The 23,159-nt window shown below is 44.1% G+C and overlaps 1 protein-coding gene across 1 annotated transcript; it reads left to right on the forward strand.

Annotated features, from left to right (window-relative positions):
• Positions 1-719: 719 nt before the first annotated feature.
• LOC309415056 (ubiquitin-associated protein 1-like) lies at positions 720-22,847 on the forward strand (the record flags this gene model as incomplete). Its single annotated transcript, XM_082012447.1, has 6 exons — positions 720-753; positions 6,927-7,051; positions 9,621-10,532; positions 19,523-19,720; positions 21,186-21,287; positions 22,707-22,847. 6 exons carry the CDS (start codon positions 720-722, stop codon positions 22,845-22,847), a joined length of 1,512 nt encoding a protein of 503 aa, XP_081868573.1.
• Between the last annotated feature and the right edge of the window lie 312 nt (positions 22,848-23,159).

Here is a 23,159-nt window from a genome sequence, read left to right on the forward strand (position 1 = left end):
TTAAAAACAGCTCTTTTGTCAGGACAGGCCTGCTCTGTGTTAAAAGCTGGCTAGGTACTTCTGTGTTTAACATCTTGGCCATGTAGCATTTGTATCCAAATTTTAAAAGTTGTTAGTAAAATTCTGTGGGCAGTGGATGAGGACTATTGTTAGCATTGTTTTCTTGTGTGTATCCGAAAATATCTTCCTAATGGTACCATTTATTGTATACCTGTATTGTTATCTGCACATTATCCAGTGTGTCTAGACAAGTGCCATGCTGGCTAACTGACTGTGTACCCAATATGATAGTATCCCTTTTTAGAACAGCAGGGATTAAACTGAGGAGGATCAGTGTGGTATTTCCAGTAGGAAGAGCTATTCTTAATGCCAGGGGAGGCAGGGTGTGCTCCATGGGGCTGGGATGGAGCGGCCTCTGAGCACTGTGATCTGGAACTCTCTGCCTTCCTGATCAACCTAACTGGTTCCTGGCCCTGTTTTTTCTTTTTCTTCTTCATTTTGCCATTTAGATTGTCAGACCTTCGGCTAAGTTATTTGCTTGGTCAATTCTCAGAGCTTTAAAATAAGTTTGCTTATCTATCTTGGGAACAGGATAAAAAGCAAGTGTCTGCAATGTGTCCTATAATCTAGAGATAAGATGCTGTAGAACTGCATAGGCTTATGCTGTGCTACATGTATAAAGTTGTTAAAGATGTTTTAAAATGTTTTTCAGGTTCTAAATGGCTTCTAAGAAGTTGGGATCTGACTCTCATGGTAAGTGAAATTTGGCATCCCTGTCTCATCAATAGGATGAATTCTGCTATTGCTGCTGATAAATGTCCCAGCCTAGACAGTCCATAGACACTAATGTGTTTAGCCTCTGAGTAGTTTCTTGTTAGGAATGAAGTGCCTTGGCTTCCTTCTTGCATAGTTGCTTGCTGATGCTGTGCCTGTTCTCTGGTTAAACTGAAATTCAGCCTGTGACTGTTCTCCACTCCTTCATGGCAGAATAATACCTTCTACTTCCCCCTTCAAAATCAAAGCTGAACTGCAGTTGTGATATTCATCTGATGTTTGCTGAAGTGGACACTAGATCCTTTCTATGGAAGTCACATGAGAAGTTGGATTGAAAGTGAAGCTTTTAATATATCAAGCTATGCTTGCTTTTTGCTCAGCAGTGATTTTATTTTTTTTTTTCCTGAAATGGACTAATCTGGTTCAGCAGGCAAGTGAAGAAGAGAATATAATCTTCTACATCTGAGATGTGTCGTGTCATGCAGATGATTGGTATCATAAAAATTATTTGCCTGTATATGTGCTTATCTTTTGGAAAATGGGGTGTAATTTGGGAGGATTAATATTTCTGTAGAACACTAAAGTTCAATTTGTTGTATGTAATGTAGCTTCTTCAAATCGGTAATCATTCAAGGCAGTACTGGGAGGTGCATGTGAAACTTCTAACATTATTTTTCATACTATAGAAACTTCTGCTTTTAGAAACTCAGCCTTGATCTTCCTGGATAATCTTTCAGGTAAGAGGGTCCTGGGGAGTTCCATTTTTCCTTGAGCTTTTTATTCAGTCTTGCAAGTGTGAAGTTGAAGTACAGAATAAGAAATGCCTCACTTAAATACTTGGTTAAGGATGAATGAAAATGGTTGTCCTGGTTTTGGCTGGGATAGAGTTAATTTTCTTCTTAGTAGCTGGCATAGTGCTGTGTTTTGGAGGAGAACAGGAGGAGGAAGAGACAGAACTGGAGATAACCATGAGATCCCTATCCCTGAGTGAGCTGTGAGATATGTGAAAAGATTTCAGCTGTAGTCCAAGGAGCACATTGTCACCTGGCTGCTCCAACACTGGGATAATGGGGCCAGTAGCCTGGAATTAGAGGGTAGGGAAGCCAAGCAGCTGGGATCTGGTCTAAGGAAGGGGGCATTGACAAGACAATTGGAAAAAAGATAAAAGCTCCAAGACCTCTAATCATTCACTTTACCGGGTAAAGGTAAAAAGGACTGTCGTAGTTTAACCCGTCAGGCAGCTAAACACCACACAGCCACTTGCTCACTCCCCCCCAGCGGGATGAGGGAGAGAAATCAGGAAAAAAAGTAAAACTCATGGGTTGAGATAAAGACAATTTAATAGGACAGAAAAGGAAGGGAATAATGAAAAAAGAATATATAAAATAAGTGATGCACAATAAAATTGCTCACCACCTGCTGACTGATGCCCAGCCAGTTCTCGAGTTGTGGTCACCGCCCCTTGGCCAACTCCCCCAGTTTATATACTAAGCATGATGTTATATGGTAGGGAATATCCCTTTGGCCAGTTTGGGTCAGCTGTCCTGGCTGTGTCCCCTCCCAGCTTCTTGTGCACCTCCTCACTGGCAGGGCATGGGAAGCTGAAAAGTCCTTGACTTAGTATAAGCACTGCTTAGCAACAATTAAAACATCAGTGTGTTATCAACATTATTCTCATCCTAAATCCAAAACACAGCACTATACCAGCTCCTAGGAAGAAAATTAACTCTATCCCAGCCAAAACCAGGACAACAGCCTATCAAAACTTAATTTTTAGATGGTCTCCTTTGCTGTGGCCCAGTGATCCTGCTGCAAGACAATTAATTTCTTTATTATAGCTGACAGCTCTTCAGCAGTTGTTCTCGTATCTGTGAACACTCTGAACTGCTTGTCTTTTGAGTCTATTTTTATTTCTCTCTTCTGCTTCCTAAACCAGACTAGCAAAGACACTGCTCAGAGTTAGAATTCAACCCGTCTTAAATATTTCTCAAAGCAGTATGGTGTGGTAGAACATGCTTCTGGCTTCAAAATAACAAAATCAAAACAAATGGTGCTGTAAGCTGGCTGGTTAACTTGTCAACCCTTTTGTGTACCCTCTGTTCCTAATGATACCAGTGACACTGTCACAGTGCTGTTTCTGAGGAGTAGTGGAGCAACTTCCTTGGCTTATTATGTCTTAAATCATCAGGGTAGTTTCTTCAGTTTTCTCCAGGGTTGTTAAGAATTAATCCTACCAAGTGAATCTTGGCTTACTGTAAAGTATCTAGCCCCACAGCTACCTTTGGCTCAGTGTCTCTGGCAGGCTGACGAAATCGGACAACATAGTTGATGTATCTCTTGTACTTATTGTTGAGCTGCTTATTGGAGGTTAGAGGACTATTGTTGAATCACAGAATGGTTGAGGTTGGAAGGAACCTCTGGAGATCATCATGTCCAAACCCCTTGCTCAAGCAGAGCCACCTAGAGCAGGTTACTCAGGACCATGTTCAGATGGAGATGAAGATGAGGACATAAGGTATGGATGGAGAGGAAGGAATTCTTTTTCCTGTCTTGAAGGGTATTCTTAGTATATACCTATAACTATGCCTAGGCATGTAACTTCAAATGCTCTCCTGTCATTTGAATAATTGGAAGTTCAAGCTTAAGTTGTAGTAATTAGTGGCATCTAGAAATGCAGCTCTCATCTGTTGCGCAAAAGGCATGGGTTATACCAAGTGCAGTACGTTAATATTGCTGTTGTATTGTCACTGTCACTATACAACTTGAAAGCTTTTAACTCCAATTTCTGAAATTACGTAAGTGTGGTTTGTGTGACCGCAAAAAATAAGTTCCACTTGGTTTCGAAACCGTTCCCTATTCATAACCAGTTAACTGGTTTTATCTGAAATGTTTCCATTTTGCTATCAAACTGGAGGACACTTCTATGAGTTGGCCAGTGATTTCTGCATTATGCTGAAGTGGAGAGAAATCTTACTCTCGTAGTAGATTCTTGGGCCAGGAATATCATATAGTATATGGTGTCAGATCAGACTGACAGGTACAGTTTTGCCAGGGCTGTTCTCAGAACTTCCTCAATATGCTTTTAACTGCTAAAAGGATGAAGTAGCTAACAGCCATATTAAATAACAGCTCAAAAAAAACTTTAATTGCTTCACTTGAACATGTGACTGTTGAAATAGTGGCTTGCGTAATACTTTCTATATGTAGGTTTTGCTTATTGCTTTAGAATTTGCCATTTAAAACAATTTGTACCCTTACCTATCAGTGTGTTCAGGCAGAAGGGACATCTGTTTACAAAAAGAAAAAGATTCTTGGCTTTCTGGATCAGATTTCAACTTCACTAGACTAGTACTGTTTTGATTAGGCTGGAACAAAGTGAATACTATGTGCATCAATGTTTTGCTTCAGAAAGACTCTTTACAATCAAATGCCCTAAAACACTTGGTGTGTTTCTTAATGTGTGCTTGCAGGTTTTGTAGCAGACCTGTATTCAAGATGAGGTTATAGCAATGGTCATTATTTAAAAAACATCAATGTTGTGGTTTAACCTCAGCCAGCAACTAAGCACCATGCAGCCGCTCGCTCACTCCCTCACAGTGGGATGAGGGAGAGAATCGGAAGAGTAAAAGTGAGGTAACTCATGGGTTGAGATAAAGACAGTTTAATAGGTAAAGCAAAAGCTGTGCGTGCAAGCAAAGCAAGGAATTAATTTACTACTTCCCATGGGCAGGCAGGTGTTCAGCCATCTTCAGGAAAGCAGGACTCCGTCACCTGTAACGGTTTCTTGGGAAGGCAGATGCCATAACTCCGAACGTCCCTCCACCCCTTCCTCCTTCTTTGCTCCAGCTTTATATACTGAACATGATGTCATATGGTATGGAATATCTCTTTGACCAGCCTGGCTCAGCTGTCTTGGCTGTGTCCCCTCCCAGCTTCCTGTGCACCCTCAGCCTTCTCGCTGGCAGGCCAGCACAAGAAGCTGGACAGTCCTTGACTGCTTAGCAACAACTGAAAACATCAGTATGTTATCAACATTTTTTCATCCCAAATCCAAAACATAGTCTCATACTAGCTTCTATGAAGAAAATTAACTCTTTCCCAGCTGAAACCAGGACAGTCAGTATGCTGGGAAGAAACTAGGTTTTTATTCTTTAGTCTAGCTGCTGAGGTTAAACTGGCAGCTGTCAGTGCAGCCCATCTAGTCTAGGTGTGTTTAGGTGTTTTTTTTACTGTACCAAAACAAAGAATGTTGCTATGTAAATACCATAATGTATGTTTGTACCCTCTGTGGCTAGTATCTATTTCAGGCAAACAAGAAGGCTGTGCAAGTCTGCCACTTCCTGTGTCAATAGGTCTAATAAGAGAAGTATTTGCACACTGAGCAATTTGGGCTGTGAGATCAGTGCAGAGAGGTAATCCTGCTTTGCTTGGGTCATCCTGCTTAGAGCAGGACTCATGCCAGTGGAACTAAGCAGAGCATAGTAGTAGCAGTCATGCCAGCCTCTGAGCAGTCAGGAGATTAGGTTGTCTCTGACCTGGCCATGATTTCCTGCTCTTGGTGCAAAGGCTGCCACAGTTGCTATTTCTGCATAAGCAAATGCTTTGGCATATCCAGGTTCTCAAATTGCCAGCTCAAATACTATTTGGATACTGTGTTGCAAATTGTGGTGTTGGTGGCCAGTGAGGTGCCATCTGGATGCTGTGCTGTGTAATGTTTGAATGAGTACTTCTAATTAAGGATCAGTGAAAATGCTATTATAATCTGCCTGGAGCGCTTTTTCATCCTGGTGTGGTACAGGTGGGATGCAGGTTTTTTCAGCCTGATGGTTTCAAAGCTGGAGAAAATACCACCTGTGTCCTAACAGGACTCTGGGACCAGCCAGTGTGGTGCATAGTATGAGAGCTCAAGTGATGACAACACCTAAATGTTTAACTCTAAATTAACGGGATGTTCCTGTTTTTGAAAGCTGCTCAGCCTTTTGAAGCCTGTGGCTGCCTTGTTGTAGATGAGTCAACAGTGAAGGAATGCAAACAGTACTTAAACTGTCGTCTGAGTATGAAAATGAGTCAGATAAAAATGACAAGTCACAGCTCACTGAGCAAGAGGCTTGTCACTGAATGCCATTTTAATGTTGCCACTAATGTTTTTTTTTTTGAATCCACAACACTCAAAGTAAAGTTACAAATGAGTGCTAGAGGAATGCTTCAGATTGTTATACACAGCCAGAAACCTTGCCTGTAATTCTAAAAGCTTAGACTAGTGATCCAAGAAACCCCTTTCAATTAATTGAGAAACTGAGTGCAATTGTTGTGTGTTTTCTAATACTTCTTCACAGCAGCTCAAGGAAAACAAAACTATAGTCTGGCTTCTTAGAGGTGGTTGAGCTCTAAGTGATCCTGCCTCATGAGTTTGCAGGATGCCCGAAGAAAGAGTTTCGTCCTAAAACACTTATTTAAATATCATAAGTGATAGATATAAAGGACAGATGGAGGACCATGAAATAAGCCTGAGGCCTCTTATTGGAGTGATCATAAATCAGACAGCTGATTAAGTTAGATTGCCTTGTTTCAAAAATCAGATTTATTATGCTAAATAGTCTTGAGCTATGTGTTTTGGTTAAAGTGTAGACTTTGGGTCACTTTGCCCTTGTGACCACTTCTGCCCAAATGTTACTTCCTACTTGTATGCCAAAACCTGGATTTTAGTTTGTCTTAGCTGCTCTAAAGCTGGGTTATTTTAAAGCCTGTTTTGAATATGACAAAAATGATGGAATTTTTTTTTATAGAGACATAATAGGAGAGCTTCAGCTTCCAGTTGTGTAGGCATAGTCTTGTTACAAGGGAAGCTAAAATGTTGGGTATATTGACCTCAAAATTTGTTCGATTGTGGGATTGTTGTATTGTGTGTTTGGTTGTTTTGGGTTTTTTTAATAGTTATGAGCTAGAACATTAAAAAACAAAAACCAAAACTGAGGCAATGAAGTCCAAACAGATTAAATGTGTTTCTGATCAAGCAACTTATTTTGTATTGAGTCACCTGGTATAGTTGGGGCAACAGAAATAGAATAGCTCCCAAATGCAGAAATGTGAGTCTTGCTTGAATGCATTCAACTCAAGTGTTTTTTGGATACAATTTCTGCTTTTGATCTTAGGGCCTTTCAGTTATCTTGACGATGTCCCATTTAAGATAGGAGACAAATTCAAAACCCCCGCGAAGGTTGGATTACCCATTGGTTTCTGCCTGCCTGATTCTTCTCAGCTTGTCAGAGAAGCTCAGGTAAGTGATGTGTTCTGCCTTTCTGCTCTCTTTCCCCCTCACCCCTGGCCCCCAACATGTGGTGCTGTAAATTGCAAGTAGTCACAGTTTGCACATGTGTTCAAATGTTAGTCTTGTTGGTCCTGTAAGTGTCACTTTGTATGCTAGGCAGTAGTTGCAGAAGATATGTTAGAAAATATAGAAAGATAAAAATATGATAGGCTGTGCAAAAAGTTTCTACTTCTTACTGCTTTAAAAAGCCTAATAGCATTTATTTTAGTGTATCTATTTCAAAAAAGCACAATGTTTTTGTGTAATAGTCATAAGTCTAAATGTTACCCTGATTAAATTTGAGTAGCATTTTTAAGAGGAAAAATGGTAAGAACTGATACACCCATGCTATGGCATACTTGCAGAATCTTGTTTGAGGGTAACAAGTGTTTCTATGACCATATTTTATGGGTTCTCACAACAGCAGGATGAAAAAATAAATTTCCAGTTCTTGTTTTCTGTGCAGTTCTCAGTGGGAATTCTTTTCCAGCTGTAGGAGAAACAGGTTGCAGCTTGGTACGGATGGCTTCCAGGTCATTGAGGTGCATGTCTCTCTTACCATAAACTCTTGGCAGCATAAAATCAATTGCTTTAGCATAAATGTTGACAATCTAATCTCTAAATGCAGGTTGTGATACAGGAAATCTAGTTGATCTATGTTTTCTTATTTGGATCCATGATTTTCCTTGGTCAGTCCAAACTGATGATTGTTTTCACTTCAGCTGTGACAGATTGCTGTGGATGGTTCTGCCTTTTTTTGCCTTTTTTTTCTGCCCTGCAACTCATCCACTGGAGTGATGAATATCTCAATTACCCTACATCATGGCTTTTTCATTATAACTATTAAATGATTACCTGATTGTCCTAATAAACATATTTCCACCTAGTTAAGCTGGTGTGGGAGAGCTAAAGGAGACTCTGATGTCCTATTGCTGGCTTCATTGTGCTATGTCTCCGTTTTTCTGCCAAGCTGAGGCTCAAGTATAGTATGCTGATTGGACTGCAACACCTTGCATAATATATGACTATGTAGACTGTGCATATCGCAGTGCAATTTGACTCCTTTACAGCTGTAGTGAGAGCTGTCTTAAAAAAAAGTGCGGGGAAGCAAAATTGCCGAAAGCCATATATTTTTATATAAATACTCCCCATTTTTTAGTATTAAAAAAATACAGCTTTGGTCAATTGAGGGGGTGTGTGTGCGTGTGTATATATCTCCATATACACACACAAAAAAACCTACAGTAGCTCTGCTCAGATAGCAAAGAATGTGTAATGAGTAGTGCCCAGCACTTCTGCCAGTGAGTTGTTTTTCAAAGTCACCCTGCTGATAAATTGTGTGTCACACCTCTTAGAGCCTTGGAGCTAAGGGAAGGGAAAACTGTTATACAGTTGAGACAACAGGTCTCCAGGATCTCACTGGAGCCCACTATAGGACAGGATGTGATGTAACACATAGCGAGTCCCAGAAAAGCCTAGTAGAGGCCTAGCAAGCCTTGCTGGCTTGTTCTTTAGAGCTAGGGATTTGTATGACCTAGCAGTCCTGTGGCAAGAGCACTCCTGTTTGGTTATGTACCATTACCCTGTCAAGGATTTCCTATGACTTCTTGTGAGTCACAGGTAGGTTGTAGCCTGGACGTAGCTTGTAGGCTGTGTTCTCTGAACATTTTGTGGTTGTTTAAAGAGCATTTGAGGCTGTTCATTCTTCATAAGATGTTAAAGCTTTAAGTAGATTTAGCCTGTTAAGAATTTTGTCCTCTCAACCAGGCCACTATGGTGGCCAGTAAATTGGTAGTGAGTAGCTTACAAATGCATTCCTATGCTAACCTGGCCCTGACAGAGCTGATGTTAAATGAGAAGCTTGCGGGAGCCTGTCATGCCAGTAACTGCAGCAAAATCTGCTACTGCAGGTAGTCCTCATTGGTGTAGCCAATATATCCCCTTTGGCTGGTGAGCACTGGGGTAAGAATACCAATATCTCTCAAACTAGTTGGTGTAAAACTCTAATAGCAAGTCCCTTATGAATCTTTTAGGGGGAAATGAGTAATATTGTGTTGGTCTTTGGATGCAAAATTACTCTGCCATAGTCTAGAATGACTTGTGAAACTTGTGGACAGGGGATAGTTCAGTGGTGCCAGACCTGGGTATGATTGTCCATCTAGTAATGCATTCAACTTCCCCTTGCTATGTCTGTTGTCCTGGGGGGAGAGGGTGGGAGGGCTGTGAAACTGATCTTGGGATGATCAGTAGCTCTAAAGCACAACTAAATGTAGGAAAGAGGCAAAATATGATATTCTAATCCAGACTATAGCCAGGTTTTGCTGCTAGAGGCAAAATGAACTACTTTGCGTGTCTTCTAGCTTTGCCAGTCTGTAGGTTACAAGAGATGCTGGGGGAAAAATTGATGCCTGTCCATGGTAATTCATGTAGCTCTTATTCTATGTTACTTATGTTTCCGTTATAAGGATCATAGCCACTACTTCTAATTTATCTTTTTTTTTTTTTCTCCTCCTCTACTTCCCCCTCCACCCTTGATCAGTATGACTTCTCACTGGAAAAGAAAACAATCAAGTGGGCTGAAGATATCAAAAAAATTGAAGCTGCCCAGAGAGAAGCTAAACGCAAGGCAGAAGCAGCACTAACAAACTCAAAAGCAGTTCCAGAGGTCAGCAACAAAATGGGGTTCTCAGACAGACCTTGCCCTGAGGCCATGCCGCCTCCTATTAACCCCATCCTCGTTAGCCTGCAGCACAATAATATTCTTACTCCCATGCCAGCCAACAGCAGTGCTGTGAAGCAAAAGGTTCTCAGTCCACCTTGTCCAAAAACTGACTTCAATCCAGCTGATTTTGAATGCGAAGACGACCCATTTGACAAACTGGAATTAAAAACTATCGATGATAAGGAGGAATTAAAAAATATTCTTGAAATTCATGTTGGTACTACTGGGCCAACTGTTGCCCAGCTGTTAGAGAATACTTTGCCCAAAGGAGGGTCTGAGTCTGTGTTGCAAGATGAGGAAGTTCTGGCATCCGTAGAAAGGGCCACATCGGACTTCAAGCCCCTTCACAAATCTAATGGCTTTATCACTTTACCGCAGTTGGGAAATTGTGAAAAGATGTCCCTGTCCCCTATCACTTCAGTGAGCAATATCAAATTTCTATCCTTTCCTAAACTTGACTCTGATGAGAGTGATCAGAAATCATCAAAGCTCACAGGCACTTTCCACAGCACTACCTGTCTCCGCAATGGCACTTTTCTCAGCTCTTTGCAGACCTGTACTCAAAGTAAGGCTAGTGAACTAAATGGACACCGTATGGTTGGTCTTTCCACTCTAAATGAGGACAGTGGCATGGAGACATCAACATTATCCTCTTCATCCAGGCTGCCTTCCCTGGCTGTGTCAACAGTTTGTACAGAAGAAGAATCATCTCAAAGCACACTGACTACGGTAAACATGCAGTGGGTTAGAATCAGGGTTGCTGGGGAGATGTGGAGGTGCGGAGGGAGATGTTGCTTCTAAAATGTCCTGAGGTTTTAGGTTCATCTAATGGGAGTGGTGTGTAGATCATGTGTAGTAGTTCCTCTTCGTTTACATGGCAAATTGATCAAACAGGTCTTCATGCTGGCAGTTCTGAACCTTAGATGATTGCTTTGCAGGTTTCCCCCAAATCTGATATTTTTAGACCAATTCTGGTGACTTTTCTTTCAGCTTTTCAGCTCTTGTTCATAGTTGCACACCTTTGAGCTAAGCATATGAGATCTTCTTTGTACAGTCCTGTGTTCTGTCTTATCCAACTGAGATATATCAGATTCTGAACTGCTTTTAGGTTTTGAGTTAAATCTCTGCTAGATTTGTTCCTTGGCTTGCTTGCTTATTTGCTGGAAATAAGAGGAAATGTAGGCTTTTTCAAGGAGTAGAAGCAATAACGTTAAAAAAACACACATGTGCTGTGTCATTCAGGGAAGAAAAAAGTGCTTGCAGTTGACCTGCAGTGAAAGAATTGTCTGTTTTGTTTTGGTGTTTCGGTTTTTGGTTTTTATTTTCTTCCTGAGATCCTTTTAAAATCTAACCTTTAAAAGGATGAAAATGATGGTGGTCTGAAATCTGGTATGTACCCTCTTCCTTGTAAAGGAGGGTGGAAAGATTGCTTTATGGATACCAAAAGCAGTCTTGAGGATCATTTCAGATCACTAATGGTACAGTTGGTTGCTGTACAGCTCTGACACAGGAGTTTGATGCTTCATTTCCTCAAACTTGTAGCAAGTTCTAAAATTACTTTGGGGACACTTAACTTCACACCAGCTGTTGTCTTTGTGAATGAGAGCAGAGTTTTGAGTAAGATTGCGGACTTCTTTTTCCAAAGAACCTGAGATCTGGACACCAGTACTCATGAAGCCTAGTGGGAACTGTGTAGTCAAATCCTCTAGCTGGCTCTAAAATAATCTGTCTGCTTCTGTTAAATATAAGCAGTGCTTCACTGGTTCTGTGGTCTTACTGGTATACTGTAGGTTTTTGTGTGACACCATGTGCTCTGAAACAAGTGATACTGCTTCTCTCCTTTTGTTCTTTCTCCTCTTTTCAGGCTTAGGTAAATGCATTATTAATTGTGAAATACAGTATTCTGACAACTAGTGTATTTGTCAGAGCACAGCAGAACAGCTGTTTATTGATCACTAGAACAAATTTAATACAGCAAACTTTGGCAGAAGCAGCAATACACTGAGCAACTGCTCACTGCTACAGATCACAGGTTTGAGAGGCGATTGTATGATCGTATGTAGCTCAGAGGTGAAACCTTGAAGTATGGCATATGACACATCCCTGGGGATTAACGTGAAAGATCTCTTACAACTAGATAGATGGGCATTCATATGGCCAAATTTTCACTCTAGTTATTCAAATCTCTTTGCTGTATTAAAACTTATTAAAGACCAAGAGGCAAGGTATATTCTTGAGAATACTGTAAAGGAAGATACAAACTGATAAACAAACAAACAAAAGTCTTACTAGGAGAAGTAATAAAGATCTTCATTTGAAACTATTTCTGCTTTGGAAATAGCAAACCAAGAAATAGGTAAGCCGACAGAACTAGTTCTTTCTGTTTCAGTTCCAAGACTTCAGAATTTACTTGTTTCATATTTCCACAATATAGAATCATAGAATGATTTGGGATGGGACGGACCTTTTAAAGGTCATCTAGTCCAATCCCCCCTGCAATGAGCAGGGACATCTTCAACTAGAGCAGGTTGCTCAGAGCCCCCTCTAACCTGACCTTGAATGTTTCCAGGGATGGGGCATCTACCACCTCTCTAGGCAACCTGTGCCAGTGATTCACCACCTTCATTGTGAAAAATGTCTTCCTTATAGCTACTCTAAATCTGACCTCTTAGTTTAAAACCATTAACCTTTGTCCTATCGCTACAGGCCCTGCTAAAAAGTGTCCCCATCTTTCTTCTAAGCCCCCTTTAAGTACTGGAAGGCTGCAGTAAGGTCTCCCCAGAGCCTTTTCTTTTCCAGGCTGAACAACCCCAACTCTCTCAGCCTGTCCTCACAGGAGAGGTGTTCCATCCCACTGATCGTGTTTGTGGCCTTCCTCTGGACCCACTCCAACAGGTCCATGTCTTCCCTGTGCTGAGGGCTCCAGAGCTGGACGCAGTACTCCAGGTGGGGTCTCACCAGAGCAGAGTAGAGGGGCAGAATCCCCTCCCTTGACCTGCTGGCCACGCTGCTTTTGATGCAGCCCAGGATACGGTTGGTCTTCTGGGCTGTGAGCGTACATTGTCGGCTCACGTCCAGCTTTTCACCCACCAGTACCCCCAAGTCCTTCTTGACAGGGCTGCTCTCGATCACTTCAACCCCCAGCCTGTAATAGTACAGGGGGTTGCCTCGACCCAAATGCAGGACCCTGCCCTTGGCCTTGTTGAACCTCATGAGGTTCACAGGGGCCCATTCCTCAAGCTTGTCCAGGTCCCTCTGGATGGTGTCCTGTCCCTCAGGCGTGTCAACCACACCACTCAGCTTGGTGTTTTCTGCAAAAGACAGATCCCACTGACTATGTCGTTGATGAAGATATTAAACAGTGGTTATGGTCACAGTGATATGTTCCCAGTGGCTGGAAAATGACAGCTGAGTTGCAAGAAATTGAAGTAAATGTAACAAAAATCCTCAGAGTATGAAAATGATAGAAGGAAGTCAGTGTCATTTCCATGTCTGGGAGCCAGAAGGGTTATGTGTCCCTTTTCTTCTAGGTTACACAAGAATAAGCCTGTCTTTCTTAGAAAGCCTCAGGACAATTATATGTCCCAGTGTATTCCACAGTGATTTTATATATAAATTTTTTTTCTCACAAGACTAGAAATTGTAACTTTGGATTTGGAGTTACCACTGGAGTTTATGCTTTACCAGTGAATTGGATCTGGGTTTTTTTCTGGATGGAAATGAATTTGTGATTTCTGTGAGGCCACACAGATTCTGTCCTGGCTGGTCCCCTCTCCTCTGAGTATTTTTTTTTTTAAAGCTCACTGGACTGCTTTTTGCAGCATTGGCAGAGGGTGAAATGACTAGTAAAGACAACAGGTTGGAATTAAACAAAGCTGGTCAGAGACCTGATTAGTATGATGCATTTTATTTAGACAAACCTTTGGTTATGGGAGGATGGGGCATTCCTGGTGGACCATTCCAAATACACTGCTGCAGCAGTATGATGTATGCAGGCACATCAACTGCAGGCAGGGCTCCTGACCTCTGTATGAAGTCCCTAAAAGTAAGCGCAGTGTGCAAAGCACTGCACGTCTGCTGCTTGAAGGGCACTGAAGTGCAAGTTTGAGATGTAAGGGAGCGTGGCTGCTGAGTGATCAGTCCTGGCTTTGTCCCTTGCAGTTCCTTTAGGAAAGGGGTGTTTCCCTCCTCTGCTGGAAGTCATTGATGACAAGCACAGGTCAGGTTGTCAAGCTCAAGAAGATGGAGGAGGAAATGTTGGTTTTCCCAGACTCTTGAATCTCTGGTGTCAGAAGCAGTTTTGGTTTTCCTGGCTGCAGCATCAATAACAAAGCCTCATCCTTCAAATTGATAACCAGCTGATTTCAGGGCTACTCCAGACCCCCATTCCAGTGTATCCCATGTTCTAGCGCTTTTTGCTCTGGCAAAAGTGCCTGGAGGAAGGGTGTGTGTGAAGAGCTTTGAACTCCTCTACTACCATGAGGAGAGGTTCTTGGGTAAACCAGTCCATCAGACTGAACATGATTTCTCAGGCTTTGTCTCCTAGAAGATAAATTCTTACCCTGGTGATGAAAATGGTCAGAAATGCAGAACTAAAGTCTCTCCCCCCCTTCCCCCCCGCAATGAAATTTGCCAAAATCCTAATATACACTCTCAAAATTGTTTTACTAGAAACAATTTTTGTTGGGGTGTGTGTGACTTTTGTTTTGTTTGTTTTGTGTTGGTGTTTGGGTTTGTTTGGGGGTGTGTGTTTTTGCTTTGGGGTTGTTTGGGTTTTTTTTGTTTGGTGTTTTTTTGTTTGTTTGCTTTTTGGTTTTTAGTTTTGGCCCAAAGAAGGCTTTTCTGAAAGAATTGGACAAGCTTTCAAGCAATCTATGTTGGCTTACAAAGGTATTAAAGAAAGGCAATAAACGGAGGCTCTTGGTCCAAAGTAATATCTTGCAGTCTTTTCTAATTTGGCTTAAAATGCAGGGGGACTTTTAAATGGATTAATTGAAATGTGCAGATCTGATGGGGCAAAGTTGTGACTTTGCACTCCTGTTACCTTGGGCGAAGTAGTATAAAGCAGTGGGTTGGTTCTGCCCTCTGGCAGCCTGGTTCTGCAGAAATGGAGCAGGTATACAGCAGGGAATGTTACCCAGCCTTGTTGGTGTACAGGGAATGGGACTGAGTGTTGGTAGAAAAATCTCATGCTCTTTTTATCTAGTGTGACACATCGCTCATATATGGTGTATGAAAGGCAGTGCTTTGAGAGTAGAAGAGAGGTACATATTTCTCTTACTCCTTCTCATGGTCAAAAAAAATCAAGGGAAGTCTCTAGGCAATGACTTCAAAATTATCACTATCATTCAGGCAACATAGCACTGGGTCAAGAGCTGAACAGGAGCCAACGTGTTATACTGAGCTGTATGAACATGTAGCAGTCAGTGACAGACTAAACAAGCTTACAATTATTATCACAGAATCACTAAGGTTGGAAAGGACCTTTAAGATAATTAAGTCCAACCATTAATCCAGTGCCACCATGTTCCCTAAACCATGTCTTGAAGCACCACATCCACATGTTTTTTAAACACTTCCAGAGACGGCGACTCCACCACCTCCCTGGGCAGCCTGTTCCAATGCCTGACCACTCTCTCAGTGAAGAAATTTTTCCTAATATCCAATCTAAACCTCCCCTGGCGCAACTTGAGGCCATTTCCTCTCGTCCTACCACTGGTTACTTGGGAGAAAAGAGACCAACACCCACCTTGCCACAACCCCCTTTCAGGTAGTTGTAGAGAGCGATAAGGTCTCCCCTCAGCCTCCTCTTCTCCAGACTAAACAACCCCAGTTCCCTCAGCCGCTCCTCATAAGACTTGTGCTCCAGACCCCTCACCAGCTTCATTGCCCTTCTCTGGACATGCTCCAGCACCTCAGCATCCTTCTTGTAGTGAGGGGCCCAAAACTGAACACAGTATTCAAGGTGCGGCCTCACCAGGGCCGAGGACAGGGGCACAATCACTTCCCTGCTCCTGCTGGCCACACTATTTCTGATACAGGCCAGGATGCTGTTGGCCTTCTTGGCCACCTGGGCACACTGCTGGCTCATGTTCAGCTGGCTGTCAACCAGCACCTCTAGGTCCTTTTCCACCAGGCAGCTCTCCAGCCACTCCTCCCCAAGCCTGTAGCGTTGCATGGGGTTGTTGTGACCCAAGTGCAGGACCCGGCACTTGGCCTTATTAAACCTCATACAGTTGGCCTCTGCCCATCGATCCAGCCTGTCCAGATCCCTCTGCAGAGCCCTCCTACCCTCCAGCAGATCAACACTCCCACCCAACTTGGTGCTGTCTGCAAACTTACTGAGGGAGCACTCGATTCCCTCATGCAGATCATCAATAAAGATATTGAACAAGACCAGCCCCAGAACCGAGCCCTGGGGAACACCACTTGTGACCGGCCGCCAGCCGGGTTTAACGCCGTTCACCACAACTCTCTGGGCTCGGCCATCCAGCCAGTTCCTTACCCAGCAAAGAGTAAACCTGTCTAAGCCACGAGCCGCCAGTTTCTCCAGGAGAATGCTGTGGGAGATGCTGTCAAAGGCTTAACTAAAGTCTAGGTAGGCAACACCCACAGCCTTTCCCTCATCCACTAGGCGGGTCACCTGGTCATAGAAGGAGATCAGGTTGGTCAAGCAGGACCTGCCTTTCATGAACCCATGCTGGCTGGGCCTGATCCCTTGGTTGTCCTGCATATGCCCTGTGAGCACTCTCAAGACCAACCACTCCATGATCTTCCCCGGTACAGAGGTCAGGCTGACAGGCCTGTAGTTCCTAGGATCCTCCTTCTGGCCTTTCTTGTAGACGGGCGTCACATTGGCAAGCCTCCAGTCTTCTGGGACCTCCCCTGTTAACCAGGGCTGCTGATAAATGATGGAGAGTGGCTTGGAAATCTCCTCCGCCAGCTCTCTCAGTACTTTCGGGTGGATCCCATCAGGGCCCATAGACTTGTGGGTGTCCAGGTGGTTTAACATGTCCTTGACTGCTTCCTCCTTGATTATTGTGCTCTCCATCCCCATCTTCCAGCTCAGGGGGCTGAATACCCTGCAGATACCTGGACTGGCTATTAAAGACTGAGGCAAAGAAGGCATGAAGTACCTCAGCCTTGTCCTCGTCCTTGGAGAAAATGTTCCCCGCCATATCCAGTAAGGGATGGAGATTCTCCTTGCCTCTCTTTTTGTTGTTAATATATTTGTAAAAACATTTTTTGTTATCCTTTACGACCGTGGCCAGACTGAGCTCTAGCTGGGCTTTTGCCTTTCTAATTTTGTCCCTGCTTGACCTAACGAGATCCTTGTACTCTTCATGAGTTGCCTGCCCCTTCTTCCAGAGGTGATAAACTCTCCTCTTTTCCCTGAGTCCCAGCAAAATCTCCCGGTTCAGCCAGGCCGGTCGCCTTCCCTGCCAGCTCTTCTTACAGCACATGGGGACCGTTTGCTCCTGCGCCTTTAAGATTTCCTTCCTGAAGGCTGTCCAGCCTTCCTGGACCCCTTTGTCCTTCAGGACTGTCTCCCAAGGGACTCTCTCAACCAGTGACCTGAACAGGCCAAAGTCTGCCCTCCGGAAGTCCGTGGTAGCAGTTTTGCTAACCCCTGTCCTTACTTTGCTCACAACTGAGAATTCTATCATGTCGTGGTCGCTAAGCCCAAGACGGCCTCCGACCACCACATCTCTCACCAGTCCTTCTCTGTTTGTAAACAGCAGGTCCAGCAAGGCACCTCCCCTGGTGGGCTCACTCACCAGCTGTGTCAGGAAGTTATCCTCCACACACTCCAGGAACCTCCTAGACTGTTTCCTCTCTGCCGTGTTATACTTCCAGCAGATGTCCGGTAGGTTGAAGTCGCCCACAAGAACAAGGGCCAGCGAATGCGAGACTTCTGCCAGTCGCCTATAGAATGTCTCATCTGTCTCTTCATCCTGGTTGGGTGGTCTGTAACAGACTCCCAGCAGGATATCTGCCTCATTGGCCTTCCCCCTCATCCTTACCCATAAGCACTCTACTTGGTCTTCACAATCTTTGATTTCTATGCAATCAAAACACTCCCTAACATACAGAGCCACTCCACCGCCCCTCCTTCCTTGCCTATCCCTTCGGAAGAGCTTATAGCCATCCATTGCAGCACTCCAGTTATGAGAAGCATCCCACCATGTTTCTGTGATGGCAACTACATCATAGCTGTCCTGCTGCACAATGGCTTCCAGCTCCTCCTGTTTGGTGCCCATGCTGCGTGCATTGGTGTAGATGCACCTGAGCTGGGCTGTCAATTTCAACTCTGGCACGCTACCCCTAGGTTCAACTGTAGTGAGCCCGGTTTTATCCCCTCCCCCCTTCAAATCTAGTTTAAAGCCCTCTCAATGAGGCCTGCCAGGTCATAAGCAAGAATCCTTTTGCCCCTTGGTGTCAGTTGCACTCCATCTGCTGCCAGGAGGCCCGGTACCGTGTAAACCGCCCCGTGGTCAAAAAACCCAAAATTCTGACGACGGCACCAGCCCCTGAGCCATGTGTTGATCAGGTGTGCTTTCCTGTTCCTTTCAGCCTTCTTCCCTGTCACTGAAGGGATTGATGAAAGCACTACCTGTGCTGAGGGGGGACACATCCTTCTTGGAGTATAATCCATTTTTGTAGAGCACTGAGAGAAGTAACGAACCTTATGATGGCTATTCTATAAATACACACAACTGCGTAATGTCTGCATCTCACATGTGGAAGCCTGATCAGACCACAGGTCTCCCTAGTATGGCAGACTTATTCCCAGATCTCTCCCATAAGACCTTTCTCCTCTAGCTGTAGCAAATTCTGCTCACTGGTGCATAATGTTTATAGTAACCTTGTGTGGGAACGGCAGGGCAACAAGTCCCTGCGTGCTGCATCATCAAAGAAGAGTAATAAATAACTCAGATAGAAGACCAGTATAGCAGGATGTTCTTAAAGTGCATAGGGAGTTGATGAATGGTGAGGGCAGAACGCCGTCCAAGGAAAGAATGTAAACAGACCAGATTGGAAAGCCATCTGGCAGGTGAATGTCATCTCTTTGTGTGCCAAGAAACAATACACGAGGAACATCCTGCCCTACTGCATAGTCCAGATCCATATTTGTATCTTATAAATAGAAAGGCAGAAGGAAAAATAAAGCACTCGGTCCTGATCAGAGCTAGAGGCTGAGCGTGATCATTCGCCACAACCTCATTTGTGTGCTCTCCAACAGGTACACCCAGGCTACAAGGAAACAGAAATCCCTGTGGTAAGTTCCCAAATACTTGTGTGCTTGACCTGGATTCTGTTTCTGAAAATCTCCAGAAGTAGTGTTCCTACAGTACAGAAAATCTTAGGTGATGAGTAAACTTGGGGTGAAGGAAGCAATCTCCATGCTTCCTCTGAGGTACAGGGTTTGACTATATCATAAGGTTTTGTACTGAAAGGTTTTGGTCCCGCCGATAGGAGAGGGTATATTGCAAAGAATCTGGGTTGTTGATTGTTGTTTTGATGGTAAAAAGAATATGGTGGGAGTCAGACTATGTGCACTGCTTGGTTTCATCCTAACAGTGAGTAACTTCCCGAGGGAAATGTAGAAAGCCTCCCAGATTAATTACATGGGGTATCCTGGTTCTGCACTTGCCAGAAACAGGATGTGGGGGTGCAGAAGATGACCATCACCTCAGCCTCTGGGTTTTCCCCTTTAGGTAACACACCAAAATTTCCCAGTGTCTAAAGTGCCCAATAACACCAGCTGCACAAAGCGGTCAGGTGGCCCTGCTCCTGAACTACAGCAGGCCCTCTCCGCTAGTGAGAGGCAGTGTGTAGAGACTGTCGTCAACATGGGGTACTCGCCTGAAAACGTCCTGAAAGCCATGAAGAAGAAGGGACAGAACATAGACCAGGTAAGAGCTTGTGCAGTGGGAAAGAAACCCTTGATTGGATGCTGATTCTGCTGAGAAACAACCTTGAGTTTGCAAAATGGATAGGGAGGAATACTTTTATTCTAGCCAGGGGTTGCAGCCTGTAGCTTCTGCGATATTAACTGCTAGATGAGTTATCACCTGGCAGTAAAGGCTTCCAAAACCAAAGAGTGTCTGCATGTTTCTGATGAGAGACTGCTTGAGTTGACCACACCTCTGGGTGCTGGGTCAGAGCTGTGCTGAGCTTGGGATGGGCCCTTAGCTCCATATGAAGCTGGGAGAGGTACTGGGCCTTCCCAGGAGCCACAAAACCATCTGAAGGAAGCTTAGCATGGCTCTACACCATGCTTAGTGCCATGTGACAAAAAACCAGCCAACTTTCCTTGTTCTGAGCATAAGGGGTTACGATGCTGACATCTCTCCTTGTAGAGAGAGATTTGCCCCCTGCAGACAGCCCTGAAAGGCTCTCACAAGGCACCATTGACCAACTTTCTTTTGTGTGCTCTGGTTGTGGTGCTTCCTGCCTTATGTGTTGCCTCAAATGCTTGCTAAAACCAGGTCACAGAGCATAAAGTGGTGAAGGGTGGCTCTGGGTCTTGGATCCCCTTCAAACAAACTTTTTAAAGCGGGGAGAGTGTGGCCAAACTTTCCATGCTGACCCTAGGCAGCCTGTGTGCTGTGCAGAGCATCGCCTGGTGGGACTGTGCCTGTTGCCTGGGGAGGAAGAGTGTCCCAGTGATTTCTGCTTGTGGAGCTGACCTGCTTGCCCACTACCTATGCATAGAGAGCGATTTAAGCTGTGCGCTGGACTGAACTGTAGTATCAAATGGAAAAAATGTCCCTTAGGGTGGTTTTAAATCCTGCTGTATTTGCAGGCTGTGTTCTTTCGCCTTCCTAGCATCACCTATCTGACCTTTCCCTGTACCTCTTAAAGCTGAGGACCAATAAGAAATTTGGCAGTGGTTTCTGTGAGCATGAGCTGGGATTTGCAGCTCAGTCACCAGTATGCTGAGTTGATCTTAAAAGGCTGACTGCTTTCAGATTGCATCAGCTCTTGCGGCTATCTGAGAGGAAGCTAAAAGCTGACGCATCTTGACTGCTGGACGTACAGTTTCATTTTAAAAACTTGTAGTATAAAGAGCACAGTTAAACTTATGCCTTCTGCTCAGTGATCAGGCTAAAATAGGCTTCTGAGACTGTTTTGACTAGAGTGGAAGATGACGTTCAGAGCTGATGGGAGAGCACAGGAGGACAGAAGGGCTCGTTTGTTTTCTCTGAACAAGCTCTTGCATAAAGAGCATCTCAACTCTGCTAGGAATGACTTCGGTCCCTGGTGAAGCCTGGGGTAGAGTCATGCTCAGCCCCTCTGCAAGTACAGAGATGGTATTCAACCACGCGCTGCAAATGCCATCCTGCAAACTTAGTTTCTTTTCTTCATTCCACACAGGTTTTGGATTACCTGTTTGCACATGGACAGCTTTGTGAGAAGGGCTTTGATCCACTTCTTGTTGAAGCAGCTTTGGAAATGCACCAGTGTTCAGAGGAGAAGGTGAGGATGCAATGTGCTAAGGAATAGAGAGAATGTGCCATGATGGGGAATTCCAGCAGCAGTTCCTCTGGCTGATGTAATTCTGGCTTTCATGGTAATGCTGCCTTGTTTCCAAACTGACTGCTGAAGGACATCCTTGCGGTGATAAAGTGAATATTGGAATTCTTCTGTGTTGCTTTATCACTCTCACTTGCATGCGTTCTTATGGGGACAGGATTTTTCAAAGACCCTGTTTATTCTGGTTGTAATGTTTTGAACCCAGAGTTCTCTTGTGGGCGAGATGCTTGGTACAGAGACAGTTAATTTCAGAAGCAGCAAATTATCTTTCAAACCCTGCCAGCCTACCCTGGCTGTGAATTTTCTCCCTTGTACAAATGCATCTTCATGGCTGCTCAGCAAATTGGGTTAGTGCTCTCTGGAAGAAGCTGGAAAATATGTTTTTTTGAGGTCTCGTTCATTGTCTGGCTGTTTTACCAGCACCAAAAGTACAGACGCAGGAGCTGGTAGCCAGGGCAGAGGATAGCAGGATCTTTTCAAGTTTGCCAGCCTGTTGTGTGCCAAGTTGTTATATGAAATCTTTAGAGGTGCAACCCAACCCACCCAGACATATATATATATGCATGCCCTTCTGCCTGCCTTGGACTTAGTGATGAGCTTGCAAACTGAGGAACAACAGTGTGAAGATGGGAGAAGTGACTGAGTTCAGGAAACGCATTTGCTACTGGCTTAACCCCAAAATTGGAAATGGCTAATTTCCTGATCATCCATTTCAACCTGTTGTTGGTTTTTTGTTTGGTGTAGTGTCCTGCACTCCCCTCTTCCAAGTGGACCAGAGGGTTCATAAAAGCCTGATCAGTTGATTCACTTCTTGTTACCTTATTTTTTCAAAGCTCAGGGAGGATTCATGGTTGATGTTGGTAGTATCATACACAGTGTGTCCAATAGGATTTGTGCTAATCCACCAAGTTTGCCCTAGATCTGAAGAGCCATTTGATAGCAAGGGCTGCTGTACTGTTCCCAAAGTCAAAGTAACTTTAAAAAATTCAGTTGCAGCAGTAGCTGCTAGATAGGGGAGCCAGGGTGACCTTAATCAGAGTCCAAATTAGGCCAGGCTGATAAATTTCCTACTGGGAGAGACACCCCTACAGACTGTGCTTTGGTGCCCTTCCTGAAGAGGATCTTGGAAATGCAGGACTGCAAACACAGGGACTGAAGGTGAGGCCCCATGGGCTACTGCACCCAGAGCTCTGTTGGCTCTTGTGTGAGTGGACTTTTTCCAAATGGAGCTGGAACGGGGCTGTACTTGGGGAATAGGAATCCACCCCATGGGATGCCCAGTCACTGAAGACTGGCTCTGTGCTAAACCTTCACCAAGCACTGATCCTCTTTTGCAAATAATGGACTGTCTGTGTCTTTCAGATCATAGAACTTCTCCAACTGATGAGTCAATTTAAAGAAATGGGCTTTGAACTAAAAGACATTAAGGAGGTCTTATTATTGCATAACAATGATCAACACAATGCTTTGGAAGATCTAATGGCCCGTGCAGGAGCCAGCTGAAAACACATTCCTGGATTCTCAGCATGCAGTGGAGCAGGACCAGCCCCGCCACCTTCACATCCAGCGTGACTTGCTCTCAGCAGGAAGGAGTCCGGCTTTTCGCATACAAAGGAGAGTGACTGAGGAAGCCTGCCCACATGCATCACTCTGGCATTTCTCTTTCCACTCAGAGCCCACTTTCTTAAATTAAATTTTTAAAGTGTCCTTTCCTAAGTTTCCTTTTTCCAGCTTGGCCATGGAGAGTTTAGGCTGCCCAACCTCTACTGGAATTGTATGTAGGTAGAGACAGGAGTGGTTTCTCCTCCTCACTGT

This window comes from Phaethon aethereus (assembly GCF_964289735.1).
Source record: "Phaethon aethereus genome assembly, chromosome: W".
NCBI classification, from domain to species: Eukaryota; Metazoa; Chordata; class Aves; order Phaethontiformes; family Phaethontidae; genus Phaethon; species Phaethon aethereus.